This window comes from Centruroides sculpturatus, unplaced genomic scaffold (assembly GCF_000671375.1).
Source record: "Centruroides sculpturatus isolate CEXI.00-Female unplaced genomic scaffold, Cexi_2.0 scaffold1517, whole genome shotgun sequence".
Classification (NCBI taxonomy): domain Eukaryota; kingdom Metazoa; phylum Arthropoda; class Arachnida; order Scorpiones; family Buthidae; genus Centruroides; species Centruroides sculpturatus.
The window spans coordinates 47,594-73,768 of NW_019385669.1; the positions used below are offsets into that span (position 1 = coordinate 47,594).

The following is a 26,175-nucleotide window of genomic DNA, read 5'->3' on the forward strand; positions in this document are numbered from 1 at the left end:
TTTGGTTACACCTTCTCAATTGTCAACACTAAATTCTGGCATTAATGAGTTAACTGAAACATTTTTTCTATTCATGCAACAAAAGCCATTCCCTGCTTACATATGGTGTGAACTTCCAGCATTGCTCTCCTACAGATAGTGTAGTTATTTGTGGTGCACCCTGTATATCCATCTTAATTATATTCATATACTTAAAAATAAATTTGAAATAGTATCCTCAGATTAATGTTTTATTTTATTTTATTTCTCTCAGATTGTCTTTTTTTTTTTGACAAAATTATAATCAAGACTATAGATGGAAAATCATTTTTAACTAGATTGGAACCATTAATATGTACTATGACTTTATACGAGATCTGTTCAAAAAATACGCGGACTGTTTGAATTGTGTGGCTCCAGTTGGTTCCAGGGGAATCAGCTTGGTGTCACTAGGTTTGTATAGATCATCTGGTAATAAAGCCATTTCCTGATTACAGATATCTTTATTTGTTGATTAGCTGTGTGGTTTTTAGTGAAGTGCGATTTTTTTCGTTTGTTGGATTTTAGAATGAATGACCTGATGGAGCAACAACTTGCTGTGAAATTTTGTGTTAAACTTGGAAAATCTGCAACTGGAATATTTGCTATGCTCAACCAGTGGGTGGATGAAACGTCCCCAGACCAAAAAAATCTCACCAAGTTCGATTCAATGTCAAGGTGATGCTGACAGTTTTCTTTGATGCTAAGGGTGTTGTTCACCACAAGTACCTCCCCCAAGGCTCCACAGTGAACCAGACTTACTACATTGAAGTTCTGAAATGTCTGAGGGACTCCATTTGTCACAAAAGGCCAGAAATGTGGAGGAGTGGCAATTGGTTTCTCCATCACGACAATGCTCCAGTCCATTCAGCCCTCAAAACTCATGAGTTTTTGGCCAAACACTTGCCCACCCCCTACTCACCTGACCTCGCTCCTTGTGACTTTTTCTTGTTCCCTAAACTCAAAAGACTCTTGAAAGGAAGAAGATTTTAGATGATTTCCAAGATTAAGGCAAATGAGATGAAGGGTCTGAAAGATATTACAAAAGAAGCATACCAGGACTGTTTCAACAAGTGAAAACACCGTTGGGATAAGTGTGTGCGTTGGGAAGGAGAGTACTTTGAAGGGGACCCAGACATGTAACTTCTACATAAAGCACATTTTGTTTTATGACGTCAGTCCGTGTATTTTTTGAACAGACCTCGTATACAGTAAAACCTCACTTATTGGTCACCTTTCAGGTATACAATTTCTAACCATATAATTGACGTGGTCACCTAGGTGAGGTTATAAAAATTGACATACCAGAACTGTAATTAGCATACTTAATACTGATTATAAAATTTTAGTACTGATTATAAAAGTAAACAAAAATAGTTATAATAATTTCATCAGGCTTGTTCATATTTTTCTTTATTGAGTATTGCAAGTGACATATTAGTGATATAAATGGATCATCACTGATTTACATAGTTATATGTTTACAAAATACAATCAGATTTTGTATAAAATTTTTAAACAAATATGTAATTGTTTTTCTTCTTACTAAATTATGGAGATTAATTTGTCAAGTGTAAATGAAGATTTATTTTATTTAATCATCTGTTGAAAGAATCTCAACAAACTGTTTCAAAACTATAGTAACAATGCACAACTAGATTTGATCCCAGGTACTCCAGAGTAGTAGACTGCCAACTTAGCTGTCCAGCCATCTGTTGTCATATGAAGGTTATGTTCTGCAAAACTGCTGTGAATGTGGAAACTACAAATACAGAAAGGAAAAAATATTGGTTAAGTAGGGTTAAGGATTTGAAAAAAAAACATGTAATTAGAAGACAGGTCCATATGTTAATAAAAAGAAATTTGTGGTTTATTTTATTTCAAACCAAAAAATAAAAATGATTATTATAGTTTGCATAATCTTATTACTACTAAGAAAATTTTAAATTTTCATCTGCTTTGTCTTTGTCTGGAAACCATGCAATAGTTCTCAGTAATATGAAATAAATTCCTTAATTTTTCTCTTAAATTTAAGACTCATCTAAATTCATTACATTATGCAGAGCATTCCATTTGTTAAAATATTAAAGTTATATTCAGAAGTGTAATGACTAAACATAATTGATCTCTACTAGTACTTATAGTAAAATAATCAAACAAATGCTTTTCATGGATAATAAGATTATTCAAAGGGCATTCTCCTGTGACTGAATTTTAATCTAAATGCTTAAGACTTTTTTTTAGTTTTTTGATGGTCTGATACCTGATGATGATATTGTCGGGTTATTTTCCTTAATATATTTTATGGTAGATTTATTTTCANTGTACACGATACAATTAATCGGCTGATCTCATCGTTTGATAAAATTTATTTTTATTTATTTATTTATTTTGAAGCTCATATACAGTACATGTGCGATAAATAGTTTCTATATCAACCTACCTTATTTCTAAGATATTTTTAGAAAAATAATATCCACGTAATTTTCTCATGCAAAATATTCAAAAAAAAATAAAATAAAATAAACGCATTAATGCAAAAATCAGTTTTACAGGCAATCTTCCTTTTTCGATTCCGCAATGACAATCGCGGAATGTAATGAAATCGTATAATGAGAAAAAATAATAAAATCGTTTTATTATTAATTAATAAGTTTCTTGTTGTACTTAAGAAAATATTTTAAAAAATACAGTATTTTTAAAGTTAAAACAAGATTAAACTAACGAGTACCAAAAACCAAAGTGATGTAGAGATAGGACGCACTTGTGTATCGATGACGTAATACACGTAACTGAGAGCAAATGAAAAAAACCAAGTTGAATTAATTAAGCGGAAAAAAGAAAGTGTGCATTATAATAGAGAAAATGCGACTATTGTGTTAATCTTTAAAATATTGGTATTAAATCCGTCTTATAAAATCACGACGACTCCTGTAAATCGAGTTATCCGATAAGAATAAAATACAATACCAATATTGCACTNAATCTTTAAAATATTGGTATTAAATCCGTCTTATAAAATCACGACGACTCCTGTAAATCGAGTTATCCGATAAGAATAAAATACAATACCAATATTGCTCTATCGTTGAAAAAATTCGCTTATTTTTGCTCGCCTCGAGTTTTGCTTAGTATAAATGGCTAAAAAGTGCGCAAAATACTTACGGAAATACGGTATTACAGCACCACCTGTACTGGACGACCACCTTTCTAAAAGACCACTTTTTGAAGGAACCGTGGGTGGTCGCCATAAACAGGTTTTACTGTATTTCTAAACATCATTTATTTTTAATTATATATTTTTTAATTTCATAGTCAAATATATAAACCAGTAATGTGAAACTAAATTATTGAAATTAAAAATTTATAAAAATATATTTGATTGTGTATTTTAAGTAATTGTGATTCACAATACTTGGGGTATGCAAAAATCAAAAGGTTCCAAGTACCACTTCCTCCCAAATTCAGATATCTGTGCAGTTATATTGCTTATGAATGTCCTCATCTTTTCTAGAGATGGTGTGAGCCTGTCACAAATGGAAAAGTTGTAAATGCAAAAATTGTATTTGCACTTCATTTCTGTTAAAATCATGTGACTCTCAATAGGTTTTATGTATTGTGTGCACTTGGGACCTTTTGAAGTAGTGAAAGTTGGGGCAAAGCAGGATGAAGGGGCAAAGTGAAAATTTGTGATATATGTGTTTTGATTTGATAATCTGACTTACTTGTGATCACCAGTCTAGAAGATAACAATGACAGTGTATTTTGCATATGGCAACAGACTAGTAAAACACTAATACCAAGGAGGAGGTACAGATAAAAATATTTTTTAGATGCTTGAGTTTTGAGAAGTTTTGGGTAAGTGAGCAAGCTGTCTTAGCTATGTTCTTTTATAGATTTAAAAGCAAATATTTTTTCCAAGGGCTGTTTATAATAGCTTGCAATTTTTGTTACCTAACTCGGCATACACTGTCTACTGTTTGTCCCTGCTTACTAATGAGGCTATCACAAGCAAATGGTCAGCTCAGAAACAAGTTTTCTGGTATGTAAATTGAAATTTATTTTATGACAAAAGTACCAACATCAATAATTACATAAGTTTAATATGTGAAGGACTGTTTCAATAGTTTTTTTTATCTGCAAATGTTTGAAAGAGAAAAATGATGCAACAATTGTGGTTGGAGTTATCCATGCTTCAAGCAGTCTGAAATGTTTGAAATGTTATCATGAAACTACCTGCTTTCACAAAAATATGATGTCCTGCTAGCCATCTTGGACCAATGACTAGCAGGACATCATATTTTTATGCTTGTGTCTGTGTTTAGTGGTACTCTCAGGCTATAAAAAAAGGGCACAAGCTATAAAAAAACGGGTATTGTACATTATGCAAGAAGCTTCAAACTCTATAATTCAACAACAGATCAGTGTTTCCACAAGGTGGCACCGATTGCATTTGGGCTAACTTAACCTTGAAAACAAGGAATATGGTTTTAGTCAACATAAGACAAAATTTCTGGAACAATAGATGAATATTTTTCATTAGTTTCTTTTACATTTGAAGAATAGGCTAAAAGTCATGAATTTTCTGTTGTTTGTTGATCATGGAATTTTGTGTTCCCTTGGGGATTAGGAAGAGTAGCCAATGTACCCAATGTACAGGTATCCCTGTCTGTGTCTCTTGAAGTTATTACACCAATTTCTAAGGAATGTCTGTAAAAGGAGACATTAGATCAAAAGTGACAGAGAGGAAAAACTGTCATCCTAATAAGTAGTCCCTGACTTGCAGAACTGAAAGAGAAAAAAAGCAGAAAAAACTCAGTTGAAATAACTTGTTGCACAAAAGTTACTGCCAATCAACAAAACCAAGATCAAAAATCATTCACAAGAAAGTGAAAAGCGCTACTACCACCTAGCAGACAACTTCAGGATCTGAGCAATCTGTTGATGACCAAAACCTCTATAATGATTCTACTGATATGGAAGATTTTACTGACATACCAGAGATTGTGCAGCTACATCATGCTGGTAATATTAAAATAGTTAGTGAAATTGAGAGATGACAAGCCAGGAGACCATTTGGTCATGCACAAGAGAGATGATAAGAGAAATGTCAAGAAATTCATTGCTGCTGTTCTTCCAAAAGATCTGACAATGAATCAAGCACCAAGATGTTGTTCATTTTAAGTTTATTTAAGAATACAGAAATACTGGTAATACATTGGTGTTTCCTGAAGTCAAAAATATCAGTGTGATGTATGAAAATAAAATTGTTAGCAGATTGCTGCAGGTATCATTTCTAGATCATGCTAGGTATTATATGTTTCAATAAAATGAAGATACTACTTGGTGAATTAAGCTATTCAGAAAGGAATTTCATGTAGTTTTCTCTTTGCTCCAACACAATTTTCATTATACCCCTCTGTTTGGGCATAGTGAAGACCTATAGAAAGTTACACTCAAAGACTAAAGACCTATAGAAAGGTTTGTTACATTTGTTACACTTACCTGCTATGTTTATTTCAGTAATCACCAAAGGCTTACCACATTGAATGGTTTTATTGGGTAATGAAATTGTCATGTTTTGAAATTCATTACCTTGTAGGATTGTAAAAAAAGCCAGTAGACTTTCCATAAAGAGCCCAATATGTAGCAAAAGTTTGGGGAAAAGCAGAAATGTTAATGTTTCCTTCCAAATATCTCAGATCATTTAATCTGCAACACTTAAAAATAAAATATGTTATAGTTATTGCATGGGTTAGTGTCTCTATACATTTTTGCCACTTGTCTATATCCAGAGCCGGATTGGAGCGATTTGTGCCAATCGAGCCCTGCGCTTCAAGGGGCCCTGCAGCACATCAAAATTTATATATTTAAAAATAGTACATGTTAGAAAAATAAATATCTAGGTATATTATTATTAAAAATATAACAACATATTTCAATATGTAAATTAACTGTTAATTAATTTTGTTATTTAAAGTTTGAGGGGCCCCGCAAAAAAATTCAACCGGGCCTCGCACCTATTGGATCCGGCGCTGTCTATATCACCAAAACATGTTAAATCAAGATAACAGTGCAACTTTCAGGATCCTGAGTGTTACCAATAGGAAACATATTGTGTACTTGGGACCTATTGTGTGGCATTGATTTTCTGATGCCTATATCTTGAAATCATACATGCTGTCATAAATCTAACTGTCACAGATTGATCTGGCTTATTGCAATAGCTGCCTTATTGTCCTAAGTTTCATAGTCACAGTTGCAACACACAAAATTAAGACTGTTTTTTGTGTAAAATTCAGCTTTGGTGCTTGGGACCTTTAGGCTGTGTACACATTAGGCGTTTTGTGTTGTGTTAAATGCGCATCAGCAGCGTACACACTGCGCGTTAGCTTGGCATTCGACGACCATTTAGTGGAGATGAGCACTGGCTCAGTTTAGAAATGGATGTGAAAGTAATTGCTTGTGTGTGCCTCCTCCATCGTCGCTATAAAAGATGATGGCAGAGGCAAAGAGAATTTTGGGTGCACCCAATATTACGAGATAGACTGACGCATGGAATGTTTGTGACGTTGTATCCAAAACTAAGACAATATGAACTCAAATTTTTTAATTCTTTTAGAATATCTATAAAATCATTTGATGATGGCTGGTCTCTTTTAGATTTCAATAAATAGATCAGTATCGAAATGATCGTTCTCCATTTCGGCCAACGTATGTCCACTCTATCCGAAAGTGCGCAATCAAATGTACAACAATATGGCAGCACATATATCTCAAAGCGTGCGGCTGATGCCCGCAAAATGCACGTTCTAACAAAAATCTATCAACGCACGTTTGAGTAGGTATACCTATGCAGAACTCTTGGTTCTTTAAAACGCGCATTACCAAAACGTACGTTTTAAAACGCCTAATGCTTACACAGCCTTAGATTGTTGCAAGCCCCACTTAGTATATAATTGATTAATAAGTTTAGATAATATATACCTGAAGATTTTTTGTTGTATTAAAACATTTAAAATTCATAATCTTACATTAAAATTTTCTATATAACATTAATCTAAAAAAACTTTATATGAAATTTAAATTTTGTATGAAGTTTATTTTATTAATTAGCAATCAAGAAATATTGATAAGTTACTTTGCTTTAAAATTTAATTTTTGAATTGAAGTTAACAAGAAAAATAAAAATGAATAAAAAATAAGAATTTTTTATCCATTTATCTATTATAAGAATATGCTATCATTATTAATATCAAAATTTTATAATTCAGATAATGACTAGATTCTAAATATTAATATCTCACTACAAGTAGGATTTGAAATTTAATTATCATTCAATTATAGTTTATAAAATTGATTTCTTATTAAACACATTTCTGTAAGAGGTATTTGGAAGAATTCAATTTTTCATTTGCATAATATACAATGATTAATAAAAATTAGCTTAATTTTTTATACATTTTTTACAATATTCATATTTCTTTAATTGTAATTGTTAAATTTCTCTGTTGTCATTATCTATGTATGTAGCAATGATTTGTGTTATATAGCATTTGTATTATTTTTCTAATAAATAAACAGCCATGACATGATGTCTCTATCAAGTCCGCCACTTTTTTGGTATGAAACGGACCAAAGGAGTCGTGTATGATTTTAAACTTACTTGTAAGGTTCCTACTCACTATCTGTGAACACGTAACTTGCAACAGTGATATATTTAACAGTAATTATTTTAACATAGATCAAATTAAAAAATTAAATTAATAGAATATTAAATGTTTGTTGTTATCGAAACTAACTAAATAAAGTTAATACTAACTAAATAAAGATGGAAAACTTGCCAAGTGTTGGTTAAACGGTCACTTCATCGTGCCAGTATACAACACAAGAATATTAAATGTTTTAAACTATTTTACAAACAGTATTCATTTTTGAATATATAGAGTAGTGACGAAAGTCTCTTCCCAGCCTGATATTGTGAAAATGAGTAGTACAATTATTATGGACTCCTATTGTCAGTGTATATTAACTAGTATGTCAGGACAGGATTTTGCTAAAGGACAGCATACTTCAAACTATAATGGTAATGAGGAAACATCAATTGCAAAGTTGTAAAGAATGACAAAATAAGTAATTTTAGATTTTATTATACAATGGTACCTCAAGATACAAACGCCCCAGCATACGAAATTTTCAAGATATGACATGAAAATCGAACATATTTTTGCTCCACAATACAAACAAAAACTCACCATGCAACGTTACATTAGTTTGCAGCGCCATTTTTTATTCACTTCTGTGTTTGGTCTCAGTCCGCGTGTTTGCTTTGTTGTGGATCTCGCTAGATAAAGGAAATCTTGAGGTGAAAGTGACTGATTTCATTGAAAAGAAACATCCCAAAAATGTTCACACTAGCCGTATTGCTGCTCGGAGTAATGACATTTGCCTAAGTAATTTTAGAAACATTTTAAAAAGTAGGCAAAGCCAAACCTCTTTGGATAGATATTTTACCAAGCAACCTCTATCCAGTGAAAGTGCTGATGGAAGTGAAGAAAGAAAGCAAAAAGCAGTAAATAAAAATTTTAAAAAATATATATATAAAACAACAATAATTTTTTTTATCTTTTCTAAGTTATTTTTAAGTTATTGTTACATTGTTATGTAAGTTAAGTTTTAGTATCATTTCCCTTCTCCCTCTCTTCCGCCATCAGTTTACCCCTTCACTGTCATCTATCCTCAAAGGTAAAGTGCAAATAAAACTACATTTTTTTAAGCAATTATTATTCTATTATGGTTATTTATACATTTACAACTACAAAACTCATTTTTCAGTGTTTTCCTTACTATAGTTATTTTTTTTAATGTATTACTTAGATTTAATTTGAGTGTATTTTTCGTGTTGGAGCGAATTATTTGGTTTTACATGTAATCGTATGGGGAAAAATGATTCACCTTATGACATTTTCATGATAAGATTTCGGTTTTGGAACGGATTAATTTCGTATCCTGAGGTACCACTGTATTCTAAATATTAAACAGAATTCTGAAACAAGCTTTCAAAACTGGCATGAAAATATACAATACAATGGAAATGAGCAATTATTTATTGTAACTTAATCACAATGCCAGGCTGAAATTTTAAACATATTCTTAATTTATTCAATTTAAATATATGTTTTTCCATCTCAAATTTATAGTGTTTTGCCCCTGTACATCATACTTTACCTGATAACAACAGAGTCATGCCAGTCATCTATGTAACTCCATTCAGAGAGAAATTTTTTAATTGAATTCACATGACTTCTGGTCTAGACTAGAAGTTTGTATATAGTTATTAGGGCCTCCAGCCCCTAAGCTTTCCATTTCTGGTCTTGAATTTCATCTAACTCTGTTCTCAAGATTAAGAAAAGACAGACACAGACAGAGGGATGACAGTAGGAATTTATAGGTATTTTTTCAAATTGCAGTCCAATGACTTCAAAACTAAACGGGAAACATTACTAACCATTGGTATTTATACATTTTGTTTTTATTCTATGTATTCAAATGCTATCAAGTCAAAATTAAAAATGGATAGGTAACAGTCATTTAAAACATGAATCTAAATCTAAAAGAATAGTTTTTTTAGGATTTTCCTTTTATTTCTTATATCACTTCTCATCATACATTGTATTTTGAAATGCAATAAAACTCAACTTGTTTTATCATTCTGTATAATTTTGCAATTTATTTTGTTGTATTGTTTTCCTTAGGACTTAAGGCAGTCTTACCACTTTTGACACAAAAGAAGATACTGGATAAATTGCATCATTACATAGCACAGTTCTGACTTCCAAAAAAGATCCATTGGCAGTAATTGGCATAAGATCCATTATTATTAGTTTGCATTATTAACTTCCTCAATAATCCATTGCATTATTAGTTCCTATTAAGTATTATTAGTTTCTTCAATAATTGGTTAGGAAGAGACTTTTATCATCACTATATATAATTTTTAAATACACATAACAATTTAATAATAATTCTAATTTAGAATTAATTTTATTAAGAATATTTAAGTTTCTTTGTAAGCTTAAATTCATAAAAATAAAACACCATAAAATATAAGACTTCTTTTGTCTTTTCTCACATTTCAGAAAATAACAGTCTCATGGCAGAGTTGACTTTTATTGAATATCTTATATTTTGACTTTTATGAAATATTATTAATATTGTTATGTTTTCTATCCGATTCAGAGTCAGATATACATATAATCTAAATAAACTATTATTTCAGTCCTTGAGTTATGAAGAGCCTTATTTTATCTCAAAGACAATCTATATATATTGCCTATTATTATTTGGCAATGGAGGAAGATCCTCTTATATGTGTACTGTAGGGCCACAAGAAGTCTAAATTTGGCTCTGATCTGATATATCAATATTTTGTTAATTTATGTTAAATATTCCATCCTAAAGATCTTAGTTTTTTTAAGTAAGAGACATCAAAATTTAAAGATTCAAAATCATTTCTGCCTTTTAAAATCCTTTATAAAATTTAAACAATTTTTAAATAAATTATTCAATAAATTTTTTACCATAATTTTGAAAGTTATCTTAGATTGCATCTTAAAAGATTAAATTTATTTTATTACTTTTAAATATAATAATTAATATAATGCCTTTGCTTAAATTTTTGATTTTTGTTTTAAATAATTTTGAAATATTTGTAATAAAAATTAAGATTAAATTAAATTAAACATTATATTTTTGAAGATGTAATCACCTGTTATCTAGTATTATGTAATAAAAATCAAATAAATAAATAAATATTAAACATTGGGAGAACTAATAAATTTAAAATATTTACTTAGTAAAAAAATAAATAATGTTGTTTTCTTAATCATTAATTTTTTATAGCAACCTCAAATATTTAAATCAGTATTTTAATAGTTAAAACTGGAACTCATGAAAAAAAGTCCACATGTCATTTTATTGTAATTAAAATGTAGTTTTATTTACACTGATCTGAAATCTACCAATTATAACATTATCATCTTACCTCATAATTTTCACTTATGTAATATTATATGTGATTTATAAAATACTAATTTGGTAGAAATAAAGATAATATGTCATATCATTTCTATTAATTAATACATTATTGACCAATTGATTTAAGATAGATATATTGAAAATGCATTTTGCTTTGGAAAGAATTAAGTTTGAGGTACTCTTTTATTCAGTTGACTTCTTTATTTTTTGAGTTTCAAAGTACATCAACAGGGTCTTTCTGAATTTATACAAGTTAATATTAAAAAAAAAACTAAATAACACTTTATTTACCAATTAATATACAGTTTCTCACAGACAGTTTATATATACATTGTTTAAGCTGCATTAAACCAAATAAACACTCTTGGAAAGGAATCTCCATGTTCATTCTAAAAAAAGAACATCCTTTAAAGTCTGATTCTGCTATTTCTTGATTCCAATCCTCTTCCAACACTTTCATTTAAATTCCATTATGAGACTATTTTCTCAAATAAATTCTGCATATCCACATTACAAAGAATGTTGTTTTTTTTTAATTTAATTAAAAATAGAATTCTACAATTTTTAACAGAAATGTATTTGAATTATTTTTTTATTTCCAATTACGTATTAAATTTTATCTAATCACTGACTAAATAAATAAATCTGTAGCTCATACAGGATACATTAATAATCAGTAGATAAGTGTATATTTTTTGTATATTTACATTTACAAGAACTAAAGAATTTTGAAAATCTTTAATAGTGTTGTTTATTTGTTTGCATGTATGTGTAAATAATTAATGATTTTTTGAAAGATTCCTTAACTTATCCATTACACCATTTGAATATCTTATTTTATTAACAATTTTCTGCAATTGTGTGGCCCTTGCTGTATATACACCTTATCCTAATGCAGATTCAAATCAAGTAAATCATTATTTAGTAAGTAAATAATATTTACTTAATACAGTACATTTGGTCTACTATGTAGAGTTTATTTGTAATTATTATGATAATATAAATATGATTAATTTAAAATCATTTTAATTAACAGGAGAAAATAGAATATGTTTTTTTAGTAATCTTTACCATCGAATGTATTATGAAAATCATTGCCTATGGATTTATGCTTCATTCTGGTGCCTATTTAAGGAATGGTTGGAATTTTCTTGACTTTATAATAGTAGTAATAGGGTAAGGAATTTTATTATAAATTTATAAATTACAATTATTATTATTATTTATTATATCTTATTAAAAATATTTAGATATTGTAATTTCAAAGTTTTATTAATATTTATAACCATTATATATAGAAAAATTTTCACCAATCTGTAAATTTTAATGCTGAATACAAGAAATCAGTATTATAATTCAAAATACACATATTGATAAATATGATTTGTATTTTTAATCATCTTAATGTAAGTTATCAACTCAGGTTTACCATGTTATAATGCTTATAGATTTAGTATTCATAACTGCATTTATAATACTAATTTTTTCATATTTATTATATTTTATTATATTTATTTATACTATGTCAAATATTTATTATATTATTTATTTATACTATGTCAAATGTATATTATTATATTTTTGAAATATAAATACTATTTGTGCTTTCCATATGAAGAATACAAATGCGCAATCTTTGTTGTTCTTTGTTAATGTTGACCATAGTTCAACATTAACCAAATTGAACGTAATGATTTGATTAATGTTGAATCCTGACTCAGGTATTAAATGTGGCCAAAAACATTCATATATTAAAGTGTTGCTGCTGAAAAAAATGTGGATGATGTGATTTATTATATATTATATAATGCACTTTTTACTAAAAGAGTTAAATATAAATTTTTAAGTTAAGTTAATTGATATCTGTGTTAAACAATATATGTTATGAAAATGAAAATTGAACTGCTATGTATTTTTCTTAATAATGCTATAAAGTTAAAAATTACAAATACAATAAACTTCCACTAACTTGGACTAATAGGTGATGAGGGTTGTCCAAGTTTACAAAAATCCAAGTTAGCAGGGTTTCTCTGATGACATGGAAAACAAGAAGGTGGCTATACAGTACATTAATTTATTAAGATCATCTCTATACAAAAGTTTACTGAGCATTAGTGGATTATACTGCTGAATTTATTATTACAGGAAATTGAGCTAAAAAAATTTCATGATAGTACAGTATACCGCAATATACAGTTTTCAGAACTTACCAACTGCAATAATATAATGCATGGTATCATAAAAACTTCTGTATAAAAAAAAATATTTGTTAATTGTAATTTTGTTATAATTATAAATAATCATTAATTTTAATTTTTTTATTGTCAAAAATTTTAAATTACTGTATACAATATTTTAAAAAAATATGTCCAAGTATTATGAAGTTTGAGTTAGCAGGGATTTAATATATATTCAATAATCAGATATATTTTAGAATAAATGTTCAGAATATTTTAGAAAGTACTATTAAATCAAATTTAACTTTTATTGTTTTGGTTTTTTTACAGCAGTTGAAGTTATGAATATAATTTTACTAGTTATTTTTTTGTCATAACAGAAAAAAAGACCAGTTCTGTTAATTTGTTAGTCTGTATAAATATTTGTAAATAGTGAAATAAAAAATATTTTTTTTTATTATTATATTTTATCATAGATATTTATTGGTAATTGATATTTTTCTCTTTGAGTCTGAATTATTCCTTGTCATTAATGAAGGTAATTGAGAATTTGTTTGCTTTAAATTAACAAAAATATTTATAGAAATCTGCTCAGTAACAATGCCAAACTTAAGAATAAACTACACTATTTTTCAATGTTAAATTTTTTCACAGAGTATATTTATTTCCTTCATCTCTCTTATTGGTACAGGAGGAGCTATATCTGATGGTTGCTGCAATATTTAATGCAGGGTACTTCTGTGCAAAATTTAAATATGTTAATAACCTAGTCTGTAGATCTTTCTTCCCACCCACTTCTTTACACACTATTAACAATAAAAATAATCTGGTATTTGACAATCTTCCATTCCACATTTATAGATTGTTACTTTAAGTATTGTTTGTGCTTTTAAGAAATAAGGGATTATGCTTTCAATTGCTTCAATTATCTCTACAAAGAATTCTTTGTAACAATAGGGATAGTTTTACCTTCTTAGAGAAATCAGGAGTCTACATGATCCTTTTACAGCAAATATGTATGGGATCAAAAACTTTTTATATATGAGTTACCACCAAAAATTAGCATATTGCTTTCAAGAACATTGGGATGACATTCATAATAGTAGAAATACTACTGACCTTGTCAGAAAGATATTAGAGAATAGTTTTTCACCCTTATGAGCTGAAGCTCCCTTCTTAAGCAATGTTTAAATTGCAGAACCATCTTTCTCTGGGACTCATCTATATATATAAAAATGAATGTGTGTCTGTGTGTCTGTCTTATGTCCTTCATGCATTACCACACCATTTATCCGATTGCCATGAAACTTTGGGAAGTTGTTTAATATACTCTCGCGCAGGTTTGTGGCATAGTACGATTGCCATAAAACTTAGGAAAGTTTTTTAATACACTCCCGTGAAGGTTTCTGGCATAGTACATTTAACCCACGATAGATGGCGCGCGTTTATACGAGTGTATCGAGACAGTGTGTTCGATCGATTTCAAATTGTGAAGACCATTTCCCCCTATTTCAAAAAATATCTCTATATATGCATTTGTGAACTGTTATTTACGATATTTGTAATAATTTTTGTTTAATCACTTTATTTTACTTTTTTTTGCTAATTATGTATTCGCTCGAACTTTGTTAAAACCTTAACTGTATCCCGAACAACAACCGAAGTTGTAGGAGGAAATTCGCCTATTTTACCGATCTAGGAATCCCCCTTTTCCAAATTTTAATATCGACTCAAAATAATTTAAAAAGACAAATTACAATAAAACGGTTTATTATCCAACTATCAGAAATTTCACAACATGCCAAGGAAGAGAGGAAGGAGCAATTAAATAATTAAAATTGTAAAGGATTAAAAATATATATATATAAATGGGGAATATCGCGCTTCTGACAATCGCTGCGAGTGTGTGGGTTAAATTTGGAGAATGCGTGTTTCTCGCGTGGACAACTGTATGTGACCAGCTAACGCGTCGGAAAACCTTCTGATTTATTCGTGTACGCACCAGACGCAAAAACAAAAAATATCGTGTATCTACAAGCACTCCAATAAATAAATAGAATTGAAATGACACTTTGAAATGTTTTACAGATGAAAATGAATAATAATAATAAGTTTCAATAAAAATAATAAAATGTAAATTGAATTTTATCATAACGAGTTTGCTTGAATTTCCTTTCTTCTGAGATTGCAGCAATGCGCGACGGGTAAGCTAGTTATACATAACAATGTTAGAGCCTTGTAAGAAAGCCACTTTTGAACTACCAGAGATATGGACTACATTTTACAAAATGTTAAAATAATTTCATATTTATTTAATTTTTTACTCTAGATATGTTAAAATACAAAAAAACAAGTTAAAATGATAAAATATTCCTATTTTTAGATTTCTACATTTTCATTTTTCTTTTTACTTTCTGTTCTCTTTTAATTTTATTCTTTTGTTCATTGCCAATGTGCTTCCTATTTATCTTAAATTAATCTAAAAATTTATGTTGCATGTGCTCAATTTTTTATAAAAAAATATGCACTGAGATTTAAGTTGTACAGTACATTTGGAATCTTTTAACATACATTTTAAAAATTGTAATTTGAATGTTCTGTACAGTACACTCTGCCTGAATTAATTCATTTATTTAAATGTATAAAACTTATATTATGTCATGTTATAAATTATGAGTGAGGAAAAAAAGCATTTTATATTTTTATTAAAAAAATAATAATCTTCAGAATAAAATAGTACAGGAAAAAAACTAAATTAATCTTCAGCTTAATTACAATTGTAATGAAAGTAACCAAAATTAAAAGCATTTATTTAATTAATGCGATTACTTTTGTTTATCTAAAGAGCTGTAAGCTTCATTAATGTTCAAGTATTTACAAAGATTTAAATAAGTTATCAGCACAGTAGATAAAGAACTGTTGTAAATCAGAATAATCATTTACAAGGTAATTTGAGTTAAACTAAATTTAATTACATCTAAATATACATGATTTTTGATGTGCAAATATTACTTTTTTTATTTACATCAATGTATTTAAACCAAAATATGAATGGAATGGAACCAAATTATATTTAAAAAATATTACTATGTATATTATTTATATTTATATAGTTATAAGATATTAAATGAAATATAAAGTTTTTATATATTTATTTTGGTGTATATTTTTTGGCTAGAATCCACAAATTGGATAAAGCTAAGATTAACCAATTAATGTTATCCAAGTATTCTAGTTAAAGTAAGTAACAATCTATTAATTTTGAATTTTATCTGCATAAAGTGCATTTTATTCAAGTCACAAGCAGATAAAGCTAACATTATCCAAAAATGGATGGATGAAATAAGAAGAAAACTTAAAAAAGCTTTATCTGGATAATGTGAAGTCTATCTACCACTGCTTGAGTAAAGCTGAATATAAAATTTATCTTTTTATAGGCATGAGCATTTTGTTTTTTTTAGCAACTCTATGGATAATGGAAATAGGACATTGTTTTTAAGTCTGGCAATTTATCATCAGATTTCAAACCAATTGGTGATATGTAGGGTTGCCATATATCTCATATATATGGAACTGTCACTGTATTTCACTACTTAGTCCCATATTACTATTTGTCCCTTTTTTGTCCCATTTTCTTCCGAAACTCTGTGTGAGGTGGCTGGCACACGGCAGTATCGCGGAAATAGAATGTAGTATTGCATATTTACAATTAAGAAACATCAATATTGGCAAAACTGAGATTCTTTCAACCAGTTTGTATAACTAAAAGATTATTTAAGAAAAATAATACGAACCAAAACTACAAAGCAATTATGAAATTGAATATGGAAGAGAAATGGTTGAAGTTTTTTGCAGATACAAACCATATTGATCAGAAGTCATGTCTAATAAAGTGAATATTCGAATACATATTTGCCATTCCAGCCCGCAATGCAAATATGGAGAGAATATTTTCCTTAATGTCAACTTAGTGGTCGGACGAAAGAAACAGGTTGTCAGTGGAGACAATTGAAGCAATTTTGATTTGTCATTAAAATTTTAAAATAATTTGCACCCAATTTTATAATTATGTGAAAGAAGAAAATGATATAATTAAGAAAGTAAAATCAACTTTAAAATATGACTAGGCTAAAAAGGATTAGCCTTGCATCTTTTTTATTATTCTACATGTTCATTTTATTAGTCAAGGATTTCTCCCACACTGGGTCATATACAACAAATATGTGTAGTCTTTAACCAATATCCATCATTTTATTAGATTGCTTAATAAACTTTGATTTTTTATCAAAATAAAATAAACCATTACCTACCTATTTTTTTCATGTTTTATTTATTTAGCACTTAAATAAATGTCCCATATCAATGCTTGGCAATTATGGCAACCCTAGTGATATGCGACTATTTTTTCAGTTTGGTGAATTTTTCGTACTTTTTAGAAAACACTTGTAAACTTCAGGACTACATTATATTAATAAATAGAATTAAAGACAAACATAAAATAGGTGTCTTAAATGTCCATTTGAACACACAGAGGATCATGTAAAAACTATCTTTATTTGAGGCTATGTGCTGCAAACAAAAATGCAAAAACATTAAGAGCAATGTAACAAAATACAGAATTTGGAGGGAATGTCAGGAAATCACACCTTAGAAATTAACACCAGCAAAAATTTTAATGAAACAAAAAGATTTTCAACCTAATTTGATAGGTCTTCATCAGTTGAGTATTCCAAAATAGAAATATTTAGATAAAAAGAACATTCAATAAATACCAGTAGAATAAAACAAAATAAAAAAATTAAATACAACATAAATGAAATAAATATAAATTAACAAAAATAATATAATAGAAAAATTAATAACAGATATTGAACAAAATGAAATAAATAACAAAATTTAATAAAAATAACAATAAAATAATAATGTAGAAGTGCTCCATTGAAGGAAGTCAAATTAGAGCTCATACAGAGACTTCCATGCAATAGATAGTGAGTCCACATCCCTGTAATTAATGCAGGTGGAAGTTCTATTGGCTTTATGTATTTCTAAGATCTCTAAATGTTTAAGTGTGTTGATATCCTTAGCTGTTTTGATGATTGTAGTGTCTTCTCACTTGACTTGTACTTCTTGTTAAATAGTATATGCTGTTAATGTCAAGTTGCAAGTTTCTTATTGATAGTATACTTGTGTTCTTTAAGCCTTTGTAAGTTTCATTTTGTAACCCTGACATATGCTAGTGTCCTATTAAACTGTGAGTCCTCCATTGGAATCAAATAAATTTCAGAGGAATCACTGTGATTATACTATACCTTTTTATTTCTTAAGATTTTGAAAATAATAGTGTTAGGAACGTTTCATTTATATCATATTCACATTATTGCATTTGGTCACCTGTCTGTGTATTTTCTTCAAGCTGGAAATAGTCCATCTTGAATCTTCATTTGTACTCAGGTTGTGATTGTTTGGTCTTGGATAACTGGAATGAGTTGATCAATTGTTAACCAAACCATGCTGGAAACCCATGTTGTTTTGCAACTCTTTTGATATAATTCAGTTTTCCAATAGTGCCTACTGTACTCATACAATGTTTGAATGCTCTTCTAATTAATGACCTGAATGCAGAAAGTTTTGTGTGTTGTGGGTTGACAGAGTTGTAAGGGATGAAAATTGGTTGATACATTGGCTTATGAGGTATGTTGGTATGGATTTCACCATTCTTACAAGTAATGGAAACATTCAAGAAATGTATTGATGTGTTTTCTTGTTCCAATTGTAATAGAAGACTACAAGGATTGAAATTAATTCTTTGGATAAATAGTTGTAGGTCAGGTTTTTTGTGGCATAAGATAAAGATATCATCAACATATCTCATATAGATCAGAATAAGATGTTGAAATTCTGGTAAAACCACATTTCCAAGCAGTGAATATGTTATATTTTATTGAATGTTCTTTCCAAATATGTTTTACTTTGGAATACTCAACTGATGAAGACATATCAAATTAGGTTGAAAATGTTTTTGTTTTATTAACTTTTTGCTGCAGTTGATTTCTAACATGTGTATTTATTTAATGTTAAAAGCTTCACCAGATGATCTTTTCTTTTTCAGTTGTATTTATCACTTTGATCATCCCATAGTGTACTGTACATCATTTAAGATCAATATTTTTTTGTTACTTTAAAGCTGAATCTAGAAGTTTTAGCTTTAAAGATATGACTTTTTAAAGCTAATTTTGGTGATAGTTTTGTAAAATAACTGATAACATTTATTTTTGTTTACTTTATTTTTTATGTAGTAGAAAAATAATAAATTCTAATTGATTTAAAAACAAAATTTTCTCTTTATCCATCCAACTTTGGAAAAATTGCAGATTAGCCTATCTGGCTAAAGAAAAAACCCTAAATTTTTTGATTTTATTCAAAATGAAGCTCAAATTTTAAGTTTAGTTCTTTCTTCATCCATCCATTTTTGGATAATGTCAGTTTTATCTGCTTGTGACTTGGATAATGCATGTCTTTATCCATCATGAGTAGAGTTCAAACTTTATACAGATGACGTTCAAAATCAATAGATTGTTACTTGCTTTAACCAAAATATTTGAATAAAGGTAGCATTAAACAATTAATCCTAGCTTTATATTATTCATGGGCTTTAGCTGCAACATATATATTTAAATAATTGCATATGTTATCATTACAGAAAATTTATTTAAGTTTTGTGCTTTTCACTCAAGTACTATTAATACTTGACTGCTCTGCATAAAAACTTGAAATGGCTATATGTCAATGTCTTATAACTTGTCATATGACAAGTTAAGTTGGATGTAATTGACATTTATATATTAAAATTATGACACACAATTTTCACTTGTCAATTTTTATCAGTAGAAATAATATCATACTCTATTTAATTATAGAAAAAATCTTGTGCGACTCATTCATTATTTAAAACCATTTTCAATATTACTATAGAGTGATATAAACATATTTTATAAACTGATTAAGTTACTTTATAATTCAAACAAAATTTTGTTATGTTGTACAGAATAGTATGAACTATGAAAGTAACATCAATGACATTTGATTTCTACTGATCAATATCGATCATATGATGTGTTTTTATGTCAAATGATAAGTATGCAGTGTTGTATGATTATGTTATATAACAAATGAAGTTATTTATATATTTTTGTCACCTGTAATTAAAAATATTTATAAAAAATGTTTATTAATATATATATAGATTAATCTTATGCTTTTTTATATATAAACAATTTAAATTTCAAATCTACTGTTATATACATGGTATGATCCAAAAGTTCGGGGACTGCAGTAATGTATGACAACAAAAGCATGTATTTGAAGTTACAGCGTATGAAATGGATTCTATCAAACCACAACTACATGTTCAGATTGGTTTTACCCATGTCATGTGATTAAACTACGAGTGCTGTTGTTTACTTTCGGAGATAGTTACCTTTGTTTTGTGACGTAATAAAAATGGAGTTTCAAGAACAGCGCTGCAACATTAAATTTTGTAAGCGTTTAGGTAAAACATGTATGGAGACTTTAAAATTGCTAAGAAAGGTGTACGGTGATTCTACCATAGCAAAATCAAAGGTGTACAAATGGCATTGGTGTTTTAAAGAGGGCCAAGAATCCATTGCAGATGATGACCGCTCTGGCTGACCTTCGACTTCACAGAACGAGAAAAATGTTGAGTTGATCTCTCAATGTGTTTGCAAAGATCGTCACCAAACCCTTGAAAAAATCACTGTGGCTACTCACTTATCAAAGACTAGCGAAGTGGAGACTGGTACCTTCTGCATGACAATGCACCTGCACATCGGTCCCAAATGGTCACACAGTTTCTCGCCAAAACTCAAATTAATGTGCTTCCACAACCCGCCTATTTACCGGACTTAGCCTTGTGTGATGTTTATTTGTTTCCATCAATGAAAAAGCATTTGCAGGGACGCCATTTTGTGTCATCAGATGAGGTAAGAGCAGCATTGCAGGAGGCCTTACGGGAGGTTTCAAAAAATGGCTTCCAGAAGTTATATGAGCACTGGCAAAAGTGTATCGTTGCCCAAGGTAATTACTTTGAAGATGGTTGTGCATCAGCAATATAAACTTTTTAAGGTAAGGAATTTTAAGCCAAGTCCCTGAACTTTTGGATCGTACTACATATTTATGAAAATATGTAAAATGTTATGCTTATCATTAAAAGAATAGTATCATTAGAGAATTAACATAGTAGAGTCAGTCCCTGACTTTTCAGAATCCATATGGTGGCTGAAACTAGTGTATTATTTATTAGCAGGATTAATTTTGCTCTAAATGTTTTTGGTCTACTTCATAGACTATCTTCAAGATTCTTTACTTCTCAGAAAAACAAATATAAAATGACAAGTATAAAGTGTTCAGAATTGAATGTACAAAATAATTTGAAAAAGATTGTTAGATATAAATATAAAATATGACTTACATCAACCATTAACCAGTGTAAATACGATTAACATTTAAGGTGTACTGTGCAGTTAAATTGAAATAAATAAATAATACATTTAATAATCAAGATGTTCACTATGCACAAAATGCACAAATTATAAACAGTCTATTGATGTTAATAAAATATATACTAAAATATTTACTAAAACTTCTTTAATAAATTCAAATGCTTTTGATGATAAAATCATCATATTCAAGAATAAGAACAAAATGGGACAATAGGAATAAGAATATTGCATGCAAAAATATTTTAAATTAACAGAACTGCATAGCAATGATTGCAGAATAAATTAATAAAATAACAAATATGTGTTGTACAATAACACACAGAATATATATAGGAGTAATATTTACAATAAAGCATTGTAGAAAAATTTAAGTTATATGTAATAAGATTATGCAAAGAATAGTTAGATATTGTGCAAATTAATAACTCCATACCAATAATTGGAAAATGAAAGGATAGGTATTCATCCAAGCAATGCGGGCTTATTGTTTGGATATTTGTGGTATTAGTTTGGATTGTGTGAAAAGACTAGTATAGTAATTTTTAGATTAGTGTAGAGTTTTAGTGTATGGCAGTGTTTTTATGACAGTAGTATTATCCCAATTGGGTTTATAGCTATCTTCAATTATTAATTTTGTGAGTTCTACGCTTTTTCAAAGTTTAGTAATGGTTTTTTTTATGTTCTTTAATTTTAATGTTTAGCTGGAATAAAGTGGCTCAATATAGGTAATATGTGTATTGTGAGATAGTTTTATAAATGCCTGACTTTTCAAATCAGGCTCTGGGATCCCTATTGTTTGTAACTAGAGTTTTGAGTATAGGCTGTGGGGAAAGTGGGAGAACATAATTAAACTTTCAGAAAATAGAGAGAACTTTCAGGGATAACAATTTTATGTGAGAAATAAATATACTTGTCTATCTGTGTGGATGTATGTATGAACATGGTAAAGATCAGGTGTAGGGGAGGGTGGGGATGAAAGGGACAAAATTCATATTTTTATTTTTCACTGAAAAAGTTCACTTCTAATCAGTTTTATTTTTAGTGCAAAAGATTCATTAGACCTTTACTTTATTCTGACCATATTGTGAATTCATCCTATTATATTGGTAGTTGAACATTTTCACATTTTTAAAGACCTCTCCAGGTGTCCCTTTCATTCCCACATCTGGGTTGAAAGGGACACCCTCGGGGATGAAAGGGACTACCCGCGTTTTAATGTAAAACTTGGAATTAGTTATCTCAATGTTTTCAAATTTCATTATAACTGAAAAGTGATAAACTAGAGACTAAAATTTTTAAAAATTACAGTTTTAATAATATGAATTTTGTGACATCACAATTATTTTAAACAGTTAAAAATTATCAATATTTTTAAAACAAAGAATATCAAATCTTTTCAAACAAAGAACAATAACTAAAGAATATCACAATCAGTAGGCTATCACATAATTAAACTGTCTTTCTTTGGTCAATAGAATGTTTTTCGCAATTTATCCCAGCTGATATGAAGTGAAATCGGTGGGAAATGTAATGTTTGCTTGCTCTTGCCGTTCCTCCTGCTTGGGATGGATGGGGTAGTTTTAAAACATCACTGATATCATCCTCCTCAGGAAATATAAACTTGAAACATCCCAATATTTATTCATAAACTTGACTTTCAAGTCTTCATCACTCAGTTTCTTCAAAACTTTTCCCACAAAGTAAACAACAGAAGTTTTTTTGCAAATCTGACTAAAATGAAATCATTGGGCTGAACATGTTTGACAGTGTTTTTGATATCAGATCCCTCACTCGATGTTGCATCAGACGTTGAGGAAGAGCTGCTTTGAGATCTTTCATCTTCACTTTCAGTTTCTTCTGGAATATGTTGCAACAGCTGCTTTTTAGATTTTGTCCTCATTGATGATGCTTGCATTAAATACAATGTTAATTCTGTCTCCATTTCTGTAGTAAAAACTTTCCTGTTACCCACATGCAGTGAATACACTACATTGTCTTTTTTATATTTTGAAGCGAGTTTAGCCAAATGCAATTTTGCATTTCCTTGGGCACTGGCTGTAGCCCTGATTGATGCTTCTTTTTTCAACAACTTCAATTATTGCCCCTTGAATCACTTCTGGCGTCTCACGTTCTTTCTGTTTTTTTTTTTTTTATATACTTTCGAGGCAATTTTTTTCTATTAAAAAAATTTAGCATTAGAAACATGCAAAAAATGTCAATATGGGGTTGAAAGGGACATGTCCCATTCATTCCCTATTTTACTGTCCCTTTCAACCCCCAGGCCTCAAACAACCAAAACTACAACTTAACTTTCTGACAGTGAAATATAATTTAAAACTGATTAAATAAACATATTTTAGAGGTTTCAAAGTAATTATCCTGATTTAAGTACATTATCCAATGACTATGTTTGAGATTTTACCCCTAAATGTAAGAAATGAAAAAAACTTACTTTTGCATGCGTTTTCTGCTCATCCAGGCATTCCAAACACTGGTGCTAATGTATTGGACCCTACAAATGTGTGAAAACTATGGACTATTAGTGTCATCTATCCATGAAATAGCGAAGCTCCATAAGTAATTTAGCAGCAAGTTATAGAGGCTGTCCCTTTCATCCCTTGTCCCTTTCATCCCCACCCTCCCCTATTGTGTGGTAAACTTAATTGTAGAGGAAATGAAACTTGTTGTTAGGGTACCCAGTATTTTGTAATGCATGTTGGATAGTGTTAAGTTCCTGCTGTAAGAGAAAACTATTGAATGATAAGAGAAAGGCCCCTTCTAATTAGGAAGGCAATGGCTATGTATTTTTATGTAGGAGGCTGATAGGAGCTATGTGGAATGAACAATGGTAATTATTTGAGCTTGTGAAACATACTGAATTCCAACTGGTTTGTGTTGTAGTGTCTTAGAGATCAAGAAAACTATTGGAACTATTGTTATGCTCAGTATCTAGTGAGAATGTTATTGAGAGAGAGATACTATTATTTAGTAGACTAAGAACGATTTTAAAAATTTTAAATAATTCATCCCAAGCAATGAGGGCTCATTGCTTGGATATTTAACGATGAGCAGATAGTTAAATGATAGTTAAATGAGGATATTTAACGATGAGCAGATAATTAAAAATGCAAGATTCTGAATTAGGCAGAGCAGTCTCAGCCAAAAAGCTGACAATGGTAAACTCACAGATACTTCTTGTTTTTGTAACTACTGTAGATGTGAACCTTGATTTTAAAATAATTATTGTTATTGTGGGGGTACAAAATATCATGTGAATGAATCAACACGATAAAATGTAAGTGCTCAACCAGGGGATAAATTTATAACAAGCGTGCTTGGTGGAAACAACGCTTATTAGGGGGAATCCACTGGACTCAATAGGGACTAGACAAGACAACCATTGAATACTATAACAATATTTCTTTAATATACTTGGGAGGATACAGTACTCCCAAGATAAAGATGAGACACAAGAATACAGAGTCCGACAAATCTAGTATATCGCGAATCGATAACAAAAATCTCCCGACAATAAATTGCTCAAGCTGACGTAACAAGAATACATGGAAACATACCGACATAAATGAGGCTTTGATGATCTTTTCTTCTCTTCCACTCCGGGTAGGGAAAAGTTCCAAAGTTCTAAAAATCTCTACGGACTTGCTTGCACAGGCTCTATATCTTCATTCCCGCACTTCACTCCACTGTCCTTACTCATCTACCGTTTTCTCCACTCTCCACTTTCCCTTCATCCCTCTCCCTAAGACACACCCCGTCCATAAAACACTCACCCCTCGGTCACACACCCCTGAATTACATAACTCCTCTCCACCGAGTTAGACCCACCACATGGCGAAGGGGGGGCATGAACAGACATAAGGCACAGTTAACTACTGGATGTAGTATTTCTCTAATAAAACCTGCAGGATTGATCAATGATTTTCTGTTAACAGGGTTTTAAACAACAAGACGGCTTTGAAAGCTTGGACAAAGCATTTACATATATTTTATAAAAATGGAAAGAAGTGGATGTATGCTAGAGAGGGCTGTATTTTTACTTTAGTGTCATAAAAATAAACGAAAGTTAAAGAGTATTTTTCACCCAATAAGGTTCTGAGGAGTTAGGTGAGAGCCTTTTTAAGTTGTAAGTGGGATTTGATCTTTTATTAACTAAGGATCTAAGTGGCCACCTTGTTTTAGTTTGGACTTCAAAGAACATCTTGGGACAAGAAATATTACCTGGCGATTTTAAAAGTGAAGAAATATTTTTTCTGTTACTGATTTATTGTACGCTGCTTCTATATGGCTCTGTCAATTTGAAATATTTCTGCATATGATATTTTTATTTCTGTTGTTCCATTTTGTTCTTGTCCCTGAAGATGATGATTTGTATCATCAAGAATGTTTGAATTTATTAAAGAAGT

The 26,175-nt window shown here is 29.7% G+C and overlaps 1 protein-coding gene across 1 annotated transcript in view; it reads left to right on the top strand.

Annotated features, from left to right (window-relative positions):
• Window positions 1–26,175, top strand: part of LOC111641054 (voltage-dependent calcium channel type D subunit alpha-1-like) — a 142,250-nt gene that overhangs the window by 13,893 nt on the left and 102,182 nt on the right. Inside the window, exons 3-4 of the mRNA XM_023387161.1 lie at window positions 11,874–11,979; window positions 12,092–12,231. Coding sequence (XP_023242929.1) covers window positions 11,874–11,979; window positions 12,092–12,231 — 246 coding nt within the window. The remainder of the gene's footprint in view (window positions 1–11,873; window positions 11,980–12,091; window positions 12,232–26,175) is intronic.